The sequence below is a fragment of the Rhea americana genome, unplaced genomic scaffold, assembly GCF_003343005.1.
Source record: "Rhea americana isolate MKP2758 unplaced genomic scaffold, rheAme1 scaffold_248, whole genome shotgun sequence".
NCBI lineage: Eukaryota > Metazoa > Chordata > Aves > Rheiformes > Rheidae > Rhea > Rhea americana.
In genome coordinates, this window is record NW_028186366.1 from 960302 (window position 1) to 981795 (window position 21494).

Below are 21494 nucleotides of genomic sequence, written 5' to 3' on the forward strand. Positions count from 1 at the left end.
TGGGACATTAGATTTTTTTCCAGAACTGAAAGAACAGAGATTCAGGAAAAGCAGAAGAAAGCTGACATTTTCCACATATCAAAGACCACCATAACTCAGCCTCCTTTGAGTCCTTTTCAGTGTCCACCACAGGGAACACAATAGCCCTCCCTTAGCCTTTGCCACTAAGCTACTGGTTATCTGTGGATCACATTTTGTCCACTAGACTGTGAGAAGAAATATGGATTTGGATTTGCACTGAGTATATTTAAAATTGCCCCACTGTGATATTCAAAGAGAGCCCCCTTAGTTCTAGTTTCACCTGGATGCATATTATATGAATTACTATGGGACTGCTCCTCCTTCCTGACTAGGGAGTACTCAGAGGTGCAGGTTCTGAATGATGCAAAGTTTCCATTGCAGTTTAAGTTGCAGGACCTACTATTGGGATTAACTGAAATCAGTATTACAAATCACCGCACTTTGGCTAGGCTCATGAACCCACTCATCTACATCATTTGGGGCATCTGTCATCTAAGGTTTGGTTGGCAACTAGCTGCAGTAACAGGGTTCACACAAGAAGGCCTGATATGCTCTTATCCTACTATGTCCAGGGCTTGGGAGAATCAGACCTTTAGGAAATACAGCAAAACGCTCCTCCAGGAAAGCTCTTTTACCATAAGCAAAGCAGCCCCTATAATAGTGTCATCTTGCCATGTGAAAAGAGAAAAAGAGGCATGTTGGGCTAACAGGTACACAGACACAGGGTTGAAAGCTATTATTGGAGCTAATGCTCTTCTCAGTTCACTAATATATTCAAAAAATACTTGTTTTGGGGCAGTTGTATCAATAGTATGAATCTTTTTTTCATTGTGGCTATGCAGAGTCAAATTCTGTTATCAGGTACACACACTCCGGTCTTCCTTGTTTCAACAGGGATTGAACGAGAGGAGCTGGGAGAGCAGAACTGGGCTCACTTTGTGATTTTACCTAGCATGCAAACCAAGCAGCAAAAACACACAAACAACACTCTTCAAATTAAACTAGCTGTGAAGCATGATGCTGAGCTTTGGGGAGTAAAATTTTGCAAAGTGCAATATATTGTTTTTCAGATCAGTTCTGCTCTAACTTTGCATAGACTCCACAGCACAAAGAAGGTAGGCTTCTCTGTGGATCTAGCTCTAGGAATTTGAAATCAGTACCAAGAAGCATCCAGTATTTGACTGAACTGTGATAAACTCCTGGCTGCAAAACAGAGCCTGAAATTTCACATCTGTGGTTCTCCTGTGAGATTTCCAGCTGTACATGGAATCCACAACTCTARCTGCTATGAGACAAAACTCACACACTGAAGCTTAGCATTCCTAATCACAGACTCAAGTAGAAGTGAAAAGCAACTTTGTTCCAATATATCATCACTTGAAAAACAAGAAGAGAAAAAAAATAGAAGAAATGCTATGTAAATCTGAGTCCCTATTTTTACATCTGTTCCACATTTCTATCATTCTGAACATATAGTTCAGATCCAGAGCTAAAACAACCTCCCCAATTGTTTTCTTCAATACAAATATATGAAAATTAATGTATCYACACAAGATGCAGTTCTGTTGTACTCCTGTACAGCTTCTTGATGAAGTTAGCAGGATTTACACCCACATTTCTGAGGCATACGAAACTGATCTGTAGACAGTACTTAAAAGAAGACATTGAAGACAGAGCAAATCTGAACATSTAATATAGCAGCATATACTCACTGGAGGCCCAAGCAGTCCTTTAATTCTAGTGGAATTAAAAATTCCATCTGTATCATTCAGTAGTAGCTAAAAAAGTGGATAAGGAACAGATTATTTCAAATGGTTATCTGGAATAGACATACGTTTTTGGAAATACACACACAATTAAAGCATCCCATTATAACTGTGGGGAGAACACAAATGAGGCAACAGAGGCTGCATCTGGAACAACAAAATCTACTTTATATATAAGGATCTCTGAATGCTTTAAACTTTAAACTTTCATCAACTCAATCTCATGAAACCCCTAACTGGGGGAAAGATTTGAAAACTCTGAAACAAAATGCTGTGACTTGACATCATCATAAGATAGAGATTAAWATAAAAGTTTTAGAGTCCAATACATCAGTGGAGTTCTGAGATGGTGAAACTGTCTGACTGCACACACCTTGTTGTAGATTCAAAGTTATATTCTGGACATGTCTGTATCACACAGTGCTGCACCATGCAATGATTCCTAAGTTAACTCTGAGCAAGCTGCTGTGCCTACTCAATGCAATACAGAGTGATCAGAGAAACGAGCTTGGATCCGCCAAACTGGCTGAGCCTTCCTAAGCCTGGAATTAGCAAGATCAGCACTAACTTGGAGACCTCTCTAGTTTGTGATTATAGGTTGGTAGGGACCTCGAGAGGTCAGCTAGTGCAACACCCTGCTCAAACTGGGTCCAGTTAGATCAGGTTGTACAGGTATTTGTGCAATTGAGTCTTGAACACCTTGAAGGATAGAGATGCCACATCCTTTCTGGGCAACTGGTTAAAGTATTTGACCACCTTCAGGGTAAAGACATTTTTGCTTATATCTAATTGGAATTCCCTACGTTCCAGTTCATGTCGGTTGCCTCTCATTCTATTGCTGTGCACCTCTAAGAAGAGTCTAACCCCATCTTTTCTTTGTATTCTGATTGGGTAGTTGTAGACAGCAATACAGTCTCCCTTTAGCCTTCTCTTCTCCAGGCTGAACAGAGCCAGTTCTCTCAGCCTCTCCTCACACATCATATGCTCCAGCYCCCGACCATCTTGGTGACACTCTGCTGGACTCACTGCAGTATGTCAATATCTTTCTTGTACTAGGGAGCTGCAAAGTGTACAGAGTTCTTCATATGCAGTCTCAAAAATGTTGAATAGAGGGTAAGGATCACCTTCCTGGACCTGCTTGCTACCATCTTACTAATACAGCTCAGGATGTGGTTGGGCTTCCTCACTGCAGGAGCACCCTGCTAACTTCTATCCACTATGACCACCAGATCCTTTTCTGCAGAGCTGCTTCCTAAACAATCTGCCAATAGCCTGTACTGTTGCAAGGGGTTATTCCATCCCCAGTGCAAGATCTTGCACTTAGTCTTTTTGAACTCCAGCAGGGTCTTGTCAGTTCATTTCTCCAGCCAGCCAGGTCCCTCTGAACAGCAGCACTGTCCACCAGAGTATTGACATGCCCCAAATCTGGTAACTGAAAACTTTCTTAGAGTGCTCTCCATCCCATCATCCAGGTTGTTAATGAAGACATTAAACAGTATTGGTCCCAGTATTACCTAAATTACATACAATCCTGTACATTACAATTCAGAATGATATATAAGCACTTGCTCCACATAAATGTTGCAAGTGAATAGAGAGCCTTACTCAGTTTTTGTCATTTGATTCATCTCTTTCACCCAACAGTTTCATTTACTGTGTGTTAATCTAACCTTATTTTGGATTCAGAAATATGTACTGAATCCCCATAGAGTCTTGAACTAGTCCACTTGTTTAGCAGACAAGCCACTCTATCCATTTCAGTTTCAGGTTTTGTGTACAGCAGTACATTCCCATTAAACATAACAAAAGTCTCTGACTTTCACGAGGGCAGGGTTTGCCTGCTGGTGCTAGAGGATTCCACGCAGCACACAAATAAGGGTGTTGTAACCAAGGTTCTGTGAAATCTGCACGTCTCCTCTGTGTGCAAGCATGTCTTGATCAATGCCATCAGATCACAATCCTTTGTAACACCTGTCAGGAATGGAATACTCAGGAATTAATTTTGAATTCCCTGCTTTGAGTGGGAGGCTTGATCAAATGATCTCCAAGGTCCCTTCCAATTATAGTGTCTGAATAGTAGTTTTCCAAACTGGAATGTGAATAAGAAGATAACAGAGGACAGACCTGCTCAGTCATATATTATCTTATATTACCCATGACATCTGAAGCAARGCAGCATGTGGTCAACTTTCTGTGTTTTGAAGTCCCGTTGGCTTTACGATTCATGCAGCTGAAAGTCGTTACTCTTTACTGGGTGCTGCTACCTRCTCCCTGTCTTCGTGTGCTACAAGTAACTCTGGAAAACTGTCACTGAAGCAATTAAAAAAAAGCAAAAGTCCTGCTATCAGCACTCCATCACCCAGCCTGCATGAGCTCTCCACTGCATTGCTCCTAGGTAGCAAAATACCTCTTGTTCCACTACATTCCAGCCACTACATGTCCCAGAGAGGGAGCAGGATGTAGGCTATTATTTTAATGACAGTAATAAAAAAACCCTGTAGTTGTAATTGTTCTGCTTTATCYATAGCTGTTGGCAGAATTCCAGGAGCTCTGGGTTTAAGCAGTCTTTTCAGTATGGAATTACTCAATATTCATTCTTTCTGGGCCCAATCCAAACTGTACTGAAGTCAATGGAGAGAATCCCAAAGGCTTTGTTGAGCTTGGGACCAGGCACTTCCTATATTTTATAAATAGAGTTTAGTGGCAAGTAGAAACTCTGACTGAGAGTCAGTAAAGCATACACCGTGCTGAAGAATATATGAAAACGTATGGTACAAGAATTATGTTTGGAAAAAAAGATCATGGCTTTTCCAGACTGCTGCAGGTATGTAATTATTTACCTTCCTCTTTGAATGAGCAAACAGCTTTAATAGCAACAATCCAGCAAGTTAACTTTTCAACACAGCACATCGGTTCAGAAAGTGCTGACTTCACAGTAAGGACAACATTGTTGTCACTTCACACCTTCAGCTTCCTATCCAAGGGGCATGAATATGCCACTGTTATAATTACACAAAGGACATGGGTAACACAAAATCTCTTTTTCCAGGACTTACTTTCACTTATTTCTTGTGCTTAAATTATTGATGAAAAATGACAACTAGAGATAATTAATTGCTCTTTTAATTCTATCTAATAAACTTTCTCTATTCAAAATTATTTCTATACATTACCCAACTAATGCAATATGGTACAAGCCCAGAAAAAACTAATGTGAATTAGTTAGTTAGCTAGTAAGCTGTCRTGATTACATGCATGAAAATGCTCAAAATATCAGATCAGACTGCAAAAGAGTAAAATAACCAATGTAGGACAAGGAATATTGGTTTAATCACTTTGGGATATCAAACAACAGCAAACTGAGAGACCTTTTTTTACACAGGACAGTTCAGAGCAGATTTTCAGGCTGCTAACAAGGGCAACTACAGGAGACAAACAGCTGCAAGCTGCTGAAATCAACAATTGTCAATAGGTACTGCAGAAGCCTGGAAAAAGCTAGGCTCCATTGCAGACTTCAAATTTATGTTATCTTATCTTTTTCCAGTGTCAAAAGTGGCTCCTGCCATATATCTCATGTCTGCCAGAATCAAATTTCCTCAGTGCACATAGGGATCATGTTAAATGAGGAGGAAATCAAGGGCCATTTTTCTGTGTAATTCAATCAACCTGCTTTTTGACAGTTACTGATGAGGCCTGGCCCTAAGCCACAACTGCCCAGRTCAGACTTTAATACCGCAACAACACTGAAACTGCACCAGCTCTTTAATTTGTTGAATTGTGGTGAAGCAACAGAAAATCTGTTTAGTGGTAGCCTCTCAGATCTTAGCAAGAAAATTTCTGTCTGACTCTGACAGATCAGCCCATTGGACTTCCAGAGCTCAGGAAGTATTGTTGTCTTTAGTAATACAACGGTTGAGTGAGTGAACTCATAGACCCTGATCTGGGGAATGATCTCCCTGACTAACTTGTTGATGACTTAAATGGTAAAAGATCTCTGACCCCTTCACTCAGGTCAAGCCAATATCCACATGCAACAGTCAGAACTGGTATTTATTCTACTCCTATATTTCTAATTGCAGCTGCTAGATCTGCTAACAGTGGTTCTTTCCCTTAACTGATGTTAACGAAAGGGATGTTTTTTCTCTGAGAGACTGAATCAACAAAATGTGGTTGAATAATTTAATCTTCTATCTCAGAAAGTATATAATGAACAAAGGTTACATTCTTCTACAAACATCTGTGAGGTAGGTAGAACTCAATTTCATATATATTCACACACACACAGGCACACACACACACACACAGGCGCACGCGTGCACACACACACACACACACACACACACACACACACATTTAATCAACTGCTTCCAAATCCAGATTGCCAAGTCCTCAGAGAAATCATCTGATTGACAATGGATAGGTTTTGAAGCATATGAGGACAGATGGCACTTGCTGTATCCCCACACAATACCTATTTGCTACAAATGTACATAAAACCAAATATATACGCACCTTACTTCAAAAAATAGCCTACTTTTAAAACTCCGAGGTATTAAGAGAAGGAAATGGATTTCTGCATTGGTTTGTAATGCACCTGATGTAATGCAGCTTCTGCACATTATTCTGCACATTATCGTAACACATAGTGAACTTGGTTCTTTCAGATGTTCTGGACAATCCAGAAGACACACATTAGGGTCCTTCAGACATAGTTATACATTAGTTATGTACTAGTTATGACATGTGTGCACTGCAGACAGTTATACATTAGTTAAGTATTAGTTATGACATGTGCACCGTGACTATCATGACACGTAGGGAGAAGCCATGCAGTCTCTAGCTCTGTTAGCTTCAATAATCTTTTCACATTTCTTATATGTGCTGTCCTCCTGCTAAGGGTCTTACAGTGTTTTTCAAATATTAATGAGCTAAGGAACAACATATTCAGGTTCATTATTACTATAAATAGAACTGTTTAGTGACTGGTAAATGCTAATGTCCCACAATTATACTGTTTCAACGTTGGGAGAAAGAACATATGTTTTACACCACATTTCTGTCTTTTGGCCACCTTTTCCTCTCAAGACTCTTGAGGAAATTGCCAGACACTCCAACAGAAACATGACAAAGTACAGAGCTAGTAACAGTCCCACTTTGAGCAGGAATTTGAACTAAACAAGCTTCAGAGGTCCCTTCCAGGCAACATTTCTATGGTTCTATATGTCCACTCATCCAAGATCTTAGAGCCATATTTAAGATGACAATTTTACATGACAAGCTAGGAAGAAACCAAACAAATTCTTTTGGGACTGATTATACGGGCTCTGGGATGTCAAGTTGTGCTAGATTTCCTGTCACATGTGGAAGCCTAAGCAGCAGCCTTGTTGCTTTGGTCAACAGAAAATGTAATGAAGAAGTCAGCTTTCTGACAACATCCATGCCCAGCTACCCCTAATGCAGATTTCTTAGTGTGGTATTTTCACTCCTCGTAATCAGAAGTCATTTATGACTGTAGTTATATGCAGTACTATGGAGGAATCCGGCTGATTTAGGTGCCCCCAGCTCTCAAACATGAAGAATTTGTGGCCATTCACACCTCTCCAGTTCTTAAAGTCATATCAAGCTAACTACCAAAGACTTTTGTTGTTAGTTTGAAATGGGGTTCATCCTAATTTCTTGGCTTTGTTACTGCTAATTAATATTGCTTTTGCAAAGGCTGAGGTACACAAATCAAACTTGACTTAAAATATATATGCAGCTAAAGGATATGATGTACTTTGTATGAACACTGAGCATTTCACCCTTTGATGCTTCAACAACACAGACAATGCTCCTGTTTGTACAATGGATACCCATCAGAGAATACAAGCAGGCTGCATCTTCCTCCTACACGCTGGTGTGTCTCAGCTGCCTTGTGTTGTTACTAGTTTTGTGTTTCTTGGCTGATCTTTATTTAAATTCCACAACTCCTGCAGAATCAAGTGCAAAGTTCAAGAGAAGCTCTCAGTATCACCCCATGATTCTAGTAGGTTCTTTATCCATTTTCCTTCCTACTTCATCTTCTCAAAATATATCCATCTGATTTAGAGATATATTGAGATTTTTAGTTTTGAAGAGTGGGTTTATGACCTGAACATCAACACCAGAATTTCCAACTGCTTGTGCCCTCTTCACCTCAAGCTGAGTTACAAGAACTTTGATTCTTAACAAGTATACTTACCGCAGGTATTGCTATGATTGGTCCTGGTGGCCCTGGTGGTCCAGGTGGTCCCACAATACTGGTCCCATCCTGTCCTGGTTCACCCTATTTCAAGAGCATTACAGATGGAAAGCCCATTTACTAAACACTACATTTCAAGTAGATTTCTCAACAAGAATGAAATCCATTCAATCTCACCTGAGGTCCTGGGTCACCCTTCTCCCCTTTTGGACCCTGTATGTGATAATAAAAATGAACACAACTGTTTTGAAAAGAAAAATTGTGAAAATGGCATTCTCTAGCTGTACAAAATACATGAAGTAAAATGCTGGCATCATGGAATGATCCCCAGCTTCATCAAACCGCAGAAAGGTTAAGCTGGTTTCATCTCAGACCCTCTGATGATTTGATGTTTGAAAGTATGTGCCACTACCTTTGACAGAGCTCACAAGTGACAAGGAACAAAACAGTATGCAACATTTCATTAGTCAGGGATTAACTCAGTAAGCTCCTTCAATGCACTGAAATCAGCTATGTCTGGCTGCTGCTTCCTGAATCAGCATTAACCACCCGGGTTGTGTCTAGGATTGCTCAGTGGGCTGAGCAAGGGAACAGAGGTGTTCTAAACAACCATTTCTGGGGCAAGTTATATCTAAGCTTGATCTGCCCCTCAATATGGTTCACTCTGCTGGGGACACAGACAGCCTAGCTGGCACAAGCCAGAGACAGGTGACAAGGAAGGAGCAGTGGGATGTTCTGGCTAAAGCGTACTCTCGGTCCTCAGCAGGAGAAATACATTAAAATCACCTACAGGCCTGATGGCTTCCCTCTAATTAAAAGCAGAGTTTATTTCTGAAAGATTAAAAACAGAAGGAGCATTGGAAAGTTTGAGTCAGCCTCTCAAGAGGCCTACATCACTCTTGGCTAGCAAGGTGGGCAAGGGAGACTCTGCTCCTATGTCTGGTGCCTCAGGTAACTGCTCCAAGTTAGGTAGGGGCAAACCCATGTCAAGCTCTCCACAGACTAATAGCAGATGCTATGGAGGTTGCTGACGATCCTTGAGACATGGGTTTGGGAGCCAGTGTGTTAAGCGATCACAGAGTATAACAGCCAAACTCACCATGTCTCCAGGACGCCCAGCGATGCCAGGAAAGCCTGGTCTTCCATCTGTACCTGGCATACCCTGCCACAACAAAAACACTATTATTCACTTGTAATTGCATTCAGTCTCATAAAAGCAGGATTTTACCACTCTCAGAGGAACATAAGATGTATCCTGAGGGGACTGTGAGACATGTTTGTGGAGAGCTCAGCTGAATTATGATCAGTGGCTCTCATCAATCATCAACTGTCTTCACTCTTCCTTCTGATTTCTCCTCTTCAGAGCAGATCTTTTTTAGTACAGCTTCAATCACTCTTCTCCACTGCTCCCATCTCTGTACTAAAGAGGTGAATTCTGTTGCTTTCTCCCAAGATACATTTTCCAGATTATTTCCACCCTTCAGTTAAGTGATGATCTAACTGGAGGAAGCAGGGGGAGAGGTGTGGAACGTATTTGGAGAGACTATGTATGGGGCAAAAAGTTTGATAACCCCTGCTGTAATTTAACACAGAACTGACATTGTTACCAAAAATCTGATTCTATCCTATGAAAAAAACATCAACTATCACACAGTGATGATAATGCAGTTGGCCTAGAGAAAAATAGATAAAAGAAGACAATGAAGTTTTAAAGCATTGATAAACATTGATAAACAGTGAACTACATTTTTGCATGTGTTTTCTTCTATGTTACGTGAAAGTGCAAAAAAAAAAAATGACAGAGAACAGCTTAATGATTCTTCCAGGTACCAGACCAGCACTGTGTTGATTTTGTGTTTTTGTTGTTGTTTGATTTTTGGGGCTTTTTTAGGAGAGGGTTGTTTTGCTTCCTGTATTTGGTTCTACTTTAAGAAAATATTTTGGGGGTCTTACAGTAGATAGTGTCACAAAAATCTAATAGACGTAGATAATTCTCTGAAAAAGTCAGCTCAGCAGCTGTCAAAGAATAAAGTGAATGCTAGAGATTGCTACGTCACTGTATATAGTTATCATATGCCCGTAACTTCCATACAGAATTTCTGAATACTGGACTTCTTCTAGTACAAGAGCTAGTGAGCATGATAAGAAAATAGGTAGAGAGAAGTTCATGCAAGGTATAACTACGCTGATCAAACACCTTGCCACAAGATACCACAGATGGTAAAAGTCTGCATGACCTCCAGGGGAGATATCAAGTTCATGCCAAAGAGATCTATGGAATATTTCTAATATAGAAACCATCTCTGGCTGAGGAGGTTCCTGAGTTACAAATTGTTGAAATCTGGGAGGGTATGCAGGGCGACTATAATGCAAAACTTCCCCCTTTCTATGGTCAAATTGTGTCTAAGCATCTGCTTTTGACCATTGTTGTAGACAGGAAACTGGGATGGATGGATCTGACCCAATAAAATCACTGGGAATTCTCTAATGCTCTATGGGAATACAATAGAGCTTCAAAGCATCCTAAGTCAAATGATGTTCTCTGATGCATTTTTGGTGTGATGGAGAAAATATAAATTAATTGTTAATAAGATTCAAAATCTTCCCTCTTACTTTTCCTGACTACAGAACTACCAGCATAAAAAGTGTGTCTCTCATTAAGAATGGATTTTCTCTTCTATTCATATTTTAATCTGTAATCAGTAAAGCGTGTGTCAGGAATAAACACACTGTTTATTAAGATAAAGTGTAATTTTAGAAGCATTCTAATTTTCATTTTATAGTCAGTTGCAGCATAAAAGGTTGAAAGCTAATGGGATTTAGGCAATTGAGTGACTTGTAAAAATGGGACTTTGAACTTCATTCTCTTCAGTGCCTTTAGAAAGTTATACCTATCAAGAGGACTATCATTAGGTTTTGTATCTGAGGATTAAAGAGATGGATTATTTTTAAATAACACTGTAGTTACTCTGCTCACAATACATGCATGCTTTTGAAATGTGTTTGTCACATCAGTGGTAATAATTACTGGAACACAGACCACAGAATGAAGCAGTTGCAGAAATAGTAACTCAAGTAAGAAAATAATCTATAATCTCAGGTTAAAAAGAAGACTTTAAAACAACTGTACAATGCATCCATGCATCAGATTTAATTATCATGCTGACAATTACTTCTGTGAAATGATAACACTCAAAATATGTACAGCAGATGGAATTTATGGCAAACAGAGTCCTGCTATATTGTTGTTGTTGTTATTTTTTAAATAAACAAGCAGATGCTTTTAGAAGACTACGATAATACTCTTGTAAATATTCAGCATGCAGAAGGGTCTAATCAAGATTACTTGTTTCGCTGAGSAACTTTTGATTTCGATGCAAGAGAAGTATTTTATTTTGTTTTATTTTGTTTTGATTTGTTTTAATTTAATTTATTTGCCCCAGCACCGCCCTCTGCTGGCTTTTGCCTGCACCAGGCACCCAAGTCTGCCAGGGCTGGCAGCAGCCACATGATCTCAGGCAGGAGTTTTGGTGATGAGGAAAGAGGAGCCCAAGCCAGGCTATACAGGGGAAGAGGCTAATGGGGAAAAATGGAGAGGAAGGACCTGGCTCCAGCACTAACACTGTGTTAACCGGGGTAAATGAGCTGATTTCCACTCTGATGGAGTCTCACGGCTAGCAGCTGCGCTGATTCAGAACAGTAGGTCTAGCTTGTGCACACTGCAGGCACTGCTGGCATGTGGAAGGAGTTAGACAGCTAGGACAAATTATAGATTTAGAGACACAGGCTGGACATTAAGGAAAGTGTCTTCCCTAGCAGGATAGTGACGCTCCAGCACAGAATACTGAGAAAGCCCGTGGAACTGCCTTGGAGGTATTGAAGACTAGTGAACGAAAAAACATTGCTGACCTGAGCTAGTGTTGGTGATCCAAACTTTTAAGTGTGATACTGGAGTAGATGACCTTGAGAGGATCCTTCCACCCTCCTGCATGGTCAGGTATGGGATAGATGGCTGCAGCATGGTGGGGAAGTTCTAGCGCAGAAATAGGCCACAACAGTGGCCTATGTACTTAACACCAGATTGTGGTCATAGATGGCTCCTAAGGCCTCTGCATGGCACTATACATATCTGCTCTTGCACCAGAAAAGTGAGTCATGGGGGCAGTGCTTGGGTGGAGAATGCAGGCTGTATGCTATGAGAACGAGGATGAAGAGGCATGTGGAACTTGATGTTGGTTATATAACATTTGTTGATTTTCATTTCAATTTTGCTGAAAATTAAAATGGCATCAGAAAAACATCATGGTATCATGCATTTGAAGAACTGGATTTTAAATGCAAATTTAACTGTATTTTAAACAAAAGTCTTAAACAACAGGTTATACTGCCTATTGATAATCAAAATTCCACTCAGAAGCAGTTCTCTTTTTCCAGAGTAATCTCTGTGCCATTTAATAGTCTGACAGTGCTAGAAATGTTCATTGCCACCTGAGTGCATAAAAGGAAGAAAGGAAACTAAGAGGAAGAAAGAACTTATTGAAGTTTTAGATCAAATTAAATGAGTTTCCCACCTTTGAGCCTGGTGGACCAATGTTGCCTTTTTCTCCCTGAAACAGACACACAGTAGGGCTGAAGTAGTGAGCTGTGATTACACGTATTCTAAACATGTATGTTACTTTCTCTGAAAATAAAGAGACTGAATGTAGCAAAATGATTAGTCAAAAACAAGGCATATTTTCTGTAAAGTGATGCTCAGTATACTTTTGTGATTTGGTTTGGGGAGGTTTAACCTCCAGTTGCCACCAGCATCTTCTTATAGTTTCCAGTCACTACATGCTGCTTTTGCTGAGCATGTACCAAGCTACATGCCTGAACCTTCTTATTCATTGGCCAAAATCTGCACATGGGTGCACACCCATTCCCCAGATCTCCCAAAGCCACAGCAATTTTTACCTCCACAAGTGATTCACTGTCTTCCTTCGATACAGGTAAATAAGCCCCTTCCCCACTGCTCTGTTCTCATCACCTACCCAGGTACTGTAGTGTACCATGAGCAAAGTGTCGAATACTTCACTGCTCCACCTGTGGGACTGGTGCTGCAGTGCTCTGGCTCTGAGTGGGCAGAATTTCTTGATTTCTTTACAGAGAGTGAATATGTAGAGACTATAAACAGCATTAAAGTCACAAAGAGTTAAGAGCATTGCATATAATGTTACATTTGCACTTGCTGGAAAGCTTTTATTGGTTTTGTCTTTTAGGAGTGTTTATATTCATGAATGCAGGAAGCTTATATATTATTATTTTTTATTTATTTTTTTTAAGAAAAGAAGCTTTCCATAGTAAATGTGAAAGCAGAATTTGGATCTATATTTATTGGTTAGGAAACAGGTTAAACTTTGGTCGCAACAAACTTGCTCTGACAGCTCTATGTCTGGGATGTTTGAAGGGTGAAGGATACATGAAACATAATTTAACTGTACCTTAAACTATAAACTTGTGGTTCTTGAGCTCTTGCTTTTTGAAAGTGGGTGGCTGTTGTATTTTGCCACTGTTGCCTAGTGAAGTCAATTATAACCATGAAAAGTGGGTGTAAAATTTGCCCCCATGAGAATGATAGTATATTATAGCCACTTTATATTAATTTTGCTGAAGTGTACTGGGCTTTGTCAGGCAACAGATAGTCAGTTTCTTTCTGTATCTCTATGATTTTAGGGATGAATGAATGAAGATTTGTCAACCAAAAGGTAAGTACAGGTTGTCGTGAAGTCTCCCAGCCAAAGATTGATAACTTTCTTTTCAGTTCCAATCCGACTCCTAAATCCAGAATGCTACCTCCTTTCTGAAGTCTTTGTGGAAAAAAAATCCACAATATTCTAAAAACAGTATTCCTATTTTTAACAAGAAATATATTTTTAACTCAGAGATTGCACCTGCTCATGTCCTCCAGCATTAACAAGAGGAGCTACTCAGTAAAGGGCCTTTTTGCTAAACTCTGCAGACCCTAGACATCAGGAGCTGCCCAGATCTCCAGTTGCTGTTCTCCTAGAGAGGAAAGATTCTTGCAGCTTTTGTTATCAGCACTCTGCTTTCTGGTAGCCAGTGACTTTGTGCTGTGTGTGTCCAGATATAGATTTATGGAAGAGAGCATGGGGCCCCAATCTATCTTCTGCTACCTCAACATTGCTCTCAGTTCCTGAGGCAATGAAGATTTAGAGGTTCTTAAACTCCACACAGGAGTTTTAAGGTGCTGGAAAGGTGTTGCTGTATTACTAACTTGTGCAGAATTTAGTCTTTACAAAGGAACAGAAACAGCATCCTCCTGGCTATGGCCCCATTCTGGGGGTCTGCCCATTTACTTTTTTTTTCATCTCTCCCTTTTTTCAATATATGTTTCTGGCTTAAACTATTTCAGGGCTACTTAACCAATACTGTCCTAAAAGTGGAGAAATTCAGTTACAGCTGAACTTAATATAAAACCAAGGCAAAACAATATGACAATTAACTTTTTTCCTCCCTAGAATCTTTGAGGACATTTTTCTAGAGCCTTCTACGATCACCGCAGAAGGTAATTTTCTAGAGCTTTCCCTTTCAATAGCACACATATAACCTCTTGGAAACCACAATGATGTTGTACAGATGAGGGATAAAGAGAAACTGTCAAACTTCCTAAAAAGTGAAATGAAAGTACCATGTTACAGCAGACTTCTTAGAGCATCTCCCCAGTTCTAGTATAAATGTGAATTAATTCTATTCATACCAAATTCAGTATGTACAGTAATATGCAACTGCATTCCAGTAATATAAAATAACATTGCATATCCCACGTGAAAGAGAACAAAATTTGTCACATACTTGGTTAATATATGAATGTTAACCAAGAAGTTGTTTTATTAAGGCAAATGTTGGGAATATAGAAATCAAAAATCTATGCCAAAACAAAATACGCTAGCTTTAAAATGTTCTTTGTTATATAGGGTACCTTTGGTCCAAACGGTCCACGTTGTCCCTGTCTTCCTGCAGAACCCTACAAAACCACACTGAATTTACTGTTTACTGAATTTCATAATAATTAAAAAAAAATCAAACTCACAACTGTTAAAAACACAATGTCTGTGACGAGTAGTATCAACTGAGAGTAGTAAAATGCAAACATTGGTTCAGATTTGTTCTAATAAATAATTACTTGCTTTATATTATCATGAATGATCTAGAGATTTTGCTCTTAGAAAGATAGCTTTATTTCTAATATTTTCTTAAAATAGCTAATAATGTGTAATGATAAGATTAAAGCGAAAAATCCAAGTGCTTTTGTTGCAAGGGGTTACGTTCAAGTGTCTTCACTTTTTTGAATTATTTGTCTCCTTGGCTAAAATGAAGCTATGTTACTAGTTTGGAGGCAACACTGCATTTTCTTTCCAGGTTTGAAAGTAGCTTGGGGATTGCAAACGATCCTCTTTTCTCCATATGATGATGTCAATGATGTAGCCGATTATGACTCTTATGACTCCTCGTTGTCAAAATGAACTGTGCCATTATTGATCATTTTAGAATGTAAAAAGTCTTCTTCATCTTGAACATGAAGACAAGACACTGACAAATCAATACCTACAAAACATATGCACAACCCCCGTTTCATAACTGATCTTTGGGAGAAAGGGAATAGAAATCCTGGAAATGGTAACTAAGCTACAGAAAAATACAGTTGATGCTTCTGTTTCAAAGTACGTTTTCATAAAAGACTGAAATAAAGTTTTTATTCATCAAATCCTAATTGCTTTATTTATATCACTATTAATTATACAAAATAGTAATCAAAGCTCTTATTATGTATTTTTCGGGGAAACTGCCATCCCATTAAAAAAATTAAGCAGATGTAAATATAGCACAAATAACTGTAGTTGATTTCCTTGCAGCTGCTTTTAATTACAGCCCTTTTAGAAGTAGATATTCTATTTTCCCTCTAAGAGAATCAGAAACCTCTACAGTTTACACGGTGTAAGTAAGTGGCTCATAATGCTTTCATGCAGTACCAGCAAGTATCTAAAATCATTTTAATGATTTGAGGCAAGTTCTTCTGTATCTTTAGTGACCCAAACATTGGGGAGCAACTAAGTGGTAGCAGGAAAATAAAATTCCAGCATTTTGCTCAGCTGCTAGAAGGCATTTTTTGGTATTTWTAGCAGAGTGACTTGGAAACAATGCCTGTTACAAAAGCAAAACTGAGATTAAGGCTGTCATTTAGACAGGTCAGAAAGGGAAACTTTAGACTTTTTTTTTGGACATCTCATTTTTTTATTATTATTATTATCGTGAATATTCCTCTGAGCAAGGAGGTTTCTCCTGATGTCTGGCTGGAACCTGTCAAGCTGCAGGTTGTGACTCTTTGCCCTTGACCGTCTCAGTAGCTCTCTGCTGGCCTGTGTCCTTCTTCTCCACATTTTTCTTGAAGTGGGGTGCCAAAAGATGGATGCAATAATTTGGGAGTATACAAGAACGTCAAATACTCCCATATGTAGTTTTTGGTTCCAAGGCAGCATAATATATTATCTAGCATCTACTGGATGTTGTCAACTCCTGATACCATTTTCATTTTTCCCACTCCTCCCCTTGTGGTGGCTGTAGTGCTCACTGGACCTTCCATGAAGCCAGTCAGCACAGCAATTCAACAGAAAACTAACCCACTAACAACTATGCTGCCAAGTAGTCCCAGTAGCTCCCTGCTGGCCTGTGTCCTTTGTCTCCATACTCTTCCTGAAGTGAATTGTCAGAAACTGGATGTAGTATTTTAAATGCAGTCTCACTAGCACTGAGTAAGGGGAGGATAGTAACATCTCTGTGTCTGCTATCCATGCTCTTCCTGGTGTACTCTAGTACCTGATTTGTCTTATTTGCAGTAACAGTGGACTATTGGTTCGTATTCAGTCTGGCATCTACTATAACGCCAAGGTTCTTTTCAGTAGCGCTCTCCAAACTTGGCCATCAAGACTTGTTCTTTCAAAGCTTTGCTGATTTCTGCAGGAATGAGTGCAGGGGTAGGACTCATGAGCGTTACTCTGGAGCAATTCAGACAGTTTTGGTGTTACTGGTAGGTTCCAAGATAAAACCAAATGATCTGGTAGGACACTAAGATGATGTATTCCCYGCAGGAGGCATATGACCCTTGATGTTTTAAAGCTGCCCACAGTGACGAAAATCTCCTGAGAGAAGGTGGTGGAGAAAAAAAATCCCTTCTCCTTGGAAATTGTTTCCATATAACTGGGAAAAAAATTTTAGTCTAAACAGTGTTTCAGATTGTGAACATTTGATGGTCAAACTAAAACTATTCACTTCCATTTATCACTACATGCAATTAATCAGTTAAAGTTGAAAAAGTCTTTTTAAATGAATTTATATCAATGGTACCACACTGATTCTTGGGTTACTTTCATGTAATGCAAATTCATAGCTGCTGAGTGAGAAAAAGCTGGAAGAATTTGATTATATATTTGAAGGAAATGCTTGCTGGAGAATGTTATTTTTACTGGTGAAATGTTTATGAAACAGTGTAACCTGCCGAGCTGTCAAAGCCACTGAGAAAGAAAATATCAGTTAGTTTTGTCTTTCTCCATCTACTATTTTTTATTTCTCTTTTTTTTTTCCTGTTAGTAGTGAAGGCTACTATGTTTTTCAATATAAGCATAAAGACACCATGTCCAGTGTCCACCTATAGGGAATCAGTCACAACTTGGCTTATATTAGGAAGTATAAACATAAAATACTAACTGACAAAGAGTAGCCTTTGTAATGCAAAAGATAGTGTTTTATTATCATTATAGATGTACAATTTCTCTTAAAATCTTGCTGAAATCTTGACATCATTAATATTCTATGGCACTGAGTTCCCCAGTTTAATTATTTATTGCACAGCTTTTTTTTTATCTTTCTTTTCAAGTGTGGTGTCTTTCAATTCTATCAATTTTGATGTTCAATTATGAAAATAATAAAACCCCTCAAAACTTATTTTTCTTTTTATTATTCTCTATATAAGAATTCCAGATCAGTTCAATAATTAGACAGAATTTGCATTACAACTCCAATCCTTTATGCATGCTCACTAAAATGTCTCCTATTTTGCCTATTGTGTTCTGAAAACTGAACAGAGCTCACTAAAATGTCTCCTGTTTTGCCTATTGTGTTCTGAAAACTGAACAGATTAGTTTGTGTGTGGGTACACTTGGATTTAATTATCAGCATTAGAATGTTTTAGGTCTTAGTTTCTATTTATTTTCTATAAATTGAAAAATAATTGAAAGAAGCAATAAAGGCTTCTATCAGGGATAAAAACAAGGAAGAGAGAAGAAGACCATACAAGGAAACAGCATTTCATCCTAAAATATCTGAAAAACATAGCAGAGCAGAAAGTTGATTATCTAAAAATGTTCAGCTCAGCAGAAATCAGAAAAATACCATTCAGCTTCTTTGGAAGACACCCTTATTGCAATGTGATTCTATAGCAATTAAACCCCATGCAGTTACTCCACATTTATTGTTATCTGAGGATACAGATTTGCAAAAAATAGAGAAGGACAATTTTGTTTTTGAAAACAAAAAAACTCTTCTCCCCCAAAATAACTTCTTACCTTTGGCCCTCTTATTCCAGGAGTTCTCGATTCACTTAGTAAGCCAATACTCCCTGATCCTTCCATGTCCTAGTGAAAAGGAAAAAAAAGTTACATCAAATTAAGTATTTCTCTCTCTTTCTCTCTCATTCTCTTTTTTTCACTCCCTCTGTTTTCTAGAGTACTGTAAAAGCAGGATAAACAGTGAACACAAACATTTTGGGGCTTAGGTTTAGCTCAGTTGGTTAGCACACAGTGCTAATAATGCCAAGGTCATGGGTTCGATTCCCATATGAGCCACTCATTTGGGGGTTGGACTAGATGATCTCCAGAGGTCCCTACCAATTCTATKATTTTTAAGTTTTCTCATTAACCTCTTTTTGATCAATGTGTGGTGTCCTGGAGCTAAGCTATACTCAAATGAGATAATAGTATGTTGATCTTATGTGCAGTGTAAGAACCTGTATTCTTTAGAGCCTTGCCACTTTGACAGCATTTTTCCGTTCGGAGAGCATCAGACAGAAGTGAGACAGTATCACAGTTTTAAGCATGCACTATGTTTAAGCATACAGTAGTGGTATTTTTCTGTTAGTGCTTTTTTACCACCTTGTTACTAAATACCATAATGACTATTAATGGTTACATAGCTGATTGAAGGCAGGGAAGGCCTGCATGCAATTTAAGACCAGCAATCATGACTGAAAGAACTGTTCTGTCACAAAATCATGGAACTACTTGGGCTGGAAGGGAACCTCAACAGACTATCTGCTCTCACCTCTTGCTCAAAGCAAGGTCAACACCGACTTCAAATCTGGTAGCTCAGGGCATTGTTCACTTGGGTCTTGGAAATCTCCAAGAATGGAGTTCTGCAACCTCTCTAAACACCTGTTCTCAAGTTCAACTTTCTCATCACTCTGTGCACCACTGTAAAGATCTTGACTGTGTCTTCTTCATAACTTCCTTTTAGGTATTGGAAGGCTGCTCCAGAATAAGCAAGCTGAGTTTCCTCAGCCTTTCCTCACAGGTTATATATTTGAGCTTCCTGCCGTCATGGTGGCCCTCCGCTGGCTTAAAAAAGATCTCGCTGAAATAGAAGATGTCTTTTGGGGGGAAATACCTGTATTTTCTATGGAGATTTTCTAGGCATTTTGAAGGAGACAATAGAGAAAGTGGCAACCTGCTTCCAGCTGTAATTGTTCTGACTTATTCCAAAGTCAGTGCAGAGCCATGAGGCGGGAGTTCCAGAGCAGCCAAAAGAATAGAGCTACAGACTGCCATAATTCACTGTTTTTTCTTCATCCCCCACCCCAGCTACTTATTCCTATTCCTTGTGTTGTGCCTATTCTAGGGCTTGACAGAGTGCTTTAAGCCATTTTGATGAACTATGCCATCAGGAAATGACTCACTTGTTTTCAGCTGCAGTTTTAAATGACCTAATGGTTTACTTCTAAAAAGGGGAAATCTTGGTCTTTCTTCACTCTACTTTCCTGCTCACAGCCATACAATCTCCATTTTCATCAGCTCTGCCACATGTTGAATCCTCTGATTTTCCCGTGAGTGACTTTAACTCACTAAAATGGTAGTGTCTTGAAATGGCTCAGATCACCAAGGAGCTTATGTACACCAGTGACAGTGTAAGGAAAAGGGTGGGAAGACCAATTAGATCAGCTTACACTGCTATGAAATGACAGCCTAATGCTGAAGTTATGGAAGATATCAGCTGATCCAGTGAAAAGAAGTGTCATTCTTTTCCCTCCTCCACCAGCCCCACGAGAACAAGTGAAAGGGAAGCAGCAATGCAGAGTTGGGATCAGGACCTCCCTTTGGGGGGCTGGGGTAGGGGACAAGTAGTCATTAGATTGGATCAAGCCCTTCCATGTAATTTTACCTGAGAATGATTGTTACACAGTCTTTCATTTAGTTCCTCCATTGAATTTCAGCAGGTCAAATATCAACAGAAGTTCTGTTGAGATTGTGTGCTTGGCTTGTTCAATTAAACACTAGCAACTTTGGGTAAATTGCAAGCTGTTTCTCAGTCCTTCCTTCCCTTGCCTCCACTGTGCTTTAATTGGTCTTTCTCTGTCAACATTTTTTCCTTAAAGAGAGTGTTTGATGCCTGCTTTATACAACATACCATCATTTTTTAAATCTGCATGTTTTTAATAGATTTACCAGGTACCTTCTGGTACCTTCAAACTGTTCTTTTGGCAAGCACAAGAGCCAGGAAATGCAGTCTCTTTCTTTTCCCAGAGCCATTTGGGTTTCACATATAGCTGATCACAGATGCTAACAAGTGCTAACAGGATTTTTTTTTTCTAGACAGCTTTACAGCAATAAACTGCCAACCAGACTGCTAACCAAAAGGTAGTGTAGCTCTAATGAACGGGCAGACTACAGTGCTGCCTTAACAGATGGSAGGAGTGAGCATCCAAAAGTTCAGCTAGAACTAGCAAGTCTATTAATAGTGTAATTCCCCTCAGGGAAAAGACAACCTTGTCAATGCTGCTTGGACAAGATGAAGCTTAGTTGTTGCTGGAGTTAGAGCTGGAATCCTTCTGTATTTGTATCCATCAAAGTGAGGACTCCCAATTTTTTCATCTTCTCCTCTTCTGATAACTTTGTTCTCTTGGGCTTAGGCATCAAAAATGGCAGAGTTTTACCCTAACTGCCTAATTGCGGGGGATTTCTTTGTCAGTGTAATGAGACAAAGGTGGCTTCTCCTCAAATAGTGTGAGTGGAGCAACTCCTAATGCAAACTTAGGTCCTCAAGGGTCACAGCAGATAGATATAAGACAGGGAAACAATCACGGCTCTAACTCATATCACGCCTAGGATGAAGATGAGGCTTCCCAGCAGTCCTGAGCCCATTCTGAGCCAAGTAGGTACTGA

The 21494-nt window shown here is 39.3% G+C and overlaps 1 protein-coding gene across 3 annotated transcripts in view; it reads right to left on the reverse strand.

The window, feature by feature from the left end:
- Positions 1-21494, reverse strand: part of COL15A1 (collagen type XV alpha 1 chain) — a 155924-nt gene that overhangs the window by 38373 nt on the left and 96057 nt on the right. For all 3 annotated transcript variants that reach the window (XM_085306829.1, XM_085306828.1, XM_085306827.1), the window contains 7 exons: positions 18627-18695; positions 14987-15031; positions 12579-12614; positions 9107-9169; positions 8185-8220; positions 8008-8091; positions 1734-1799 (listed from right to left, as the gene is read on the reverse strand). In XM_085306829.1, coding sequence (XP_085162955.1) covers positions 1734-1799; positions 8008-8091; positions 8185-8220; positions 9107-9169; positions 12579-12614; positions 14987-15031; positions 18627-18695 — 399 coding nt within the window. The remainder of the gene's footprint in view (positions 1-1733; positions 1800-8007; positions 8092-8184; positions 8221-9106; positions 9170-12578; positions 12615-14986; positions 15032-18626; positions 18696-21494) is intronic.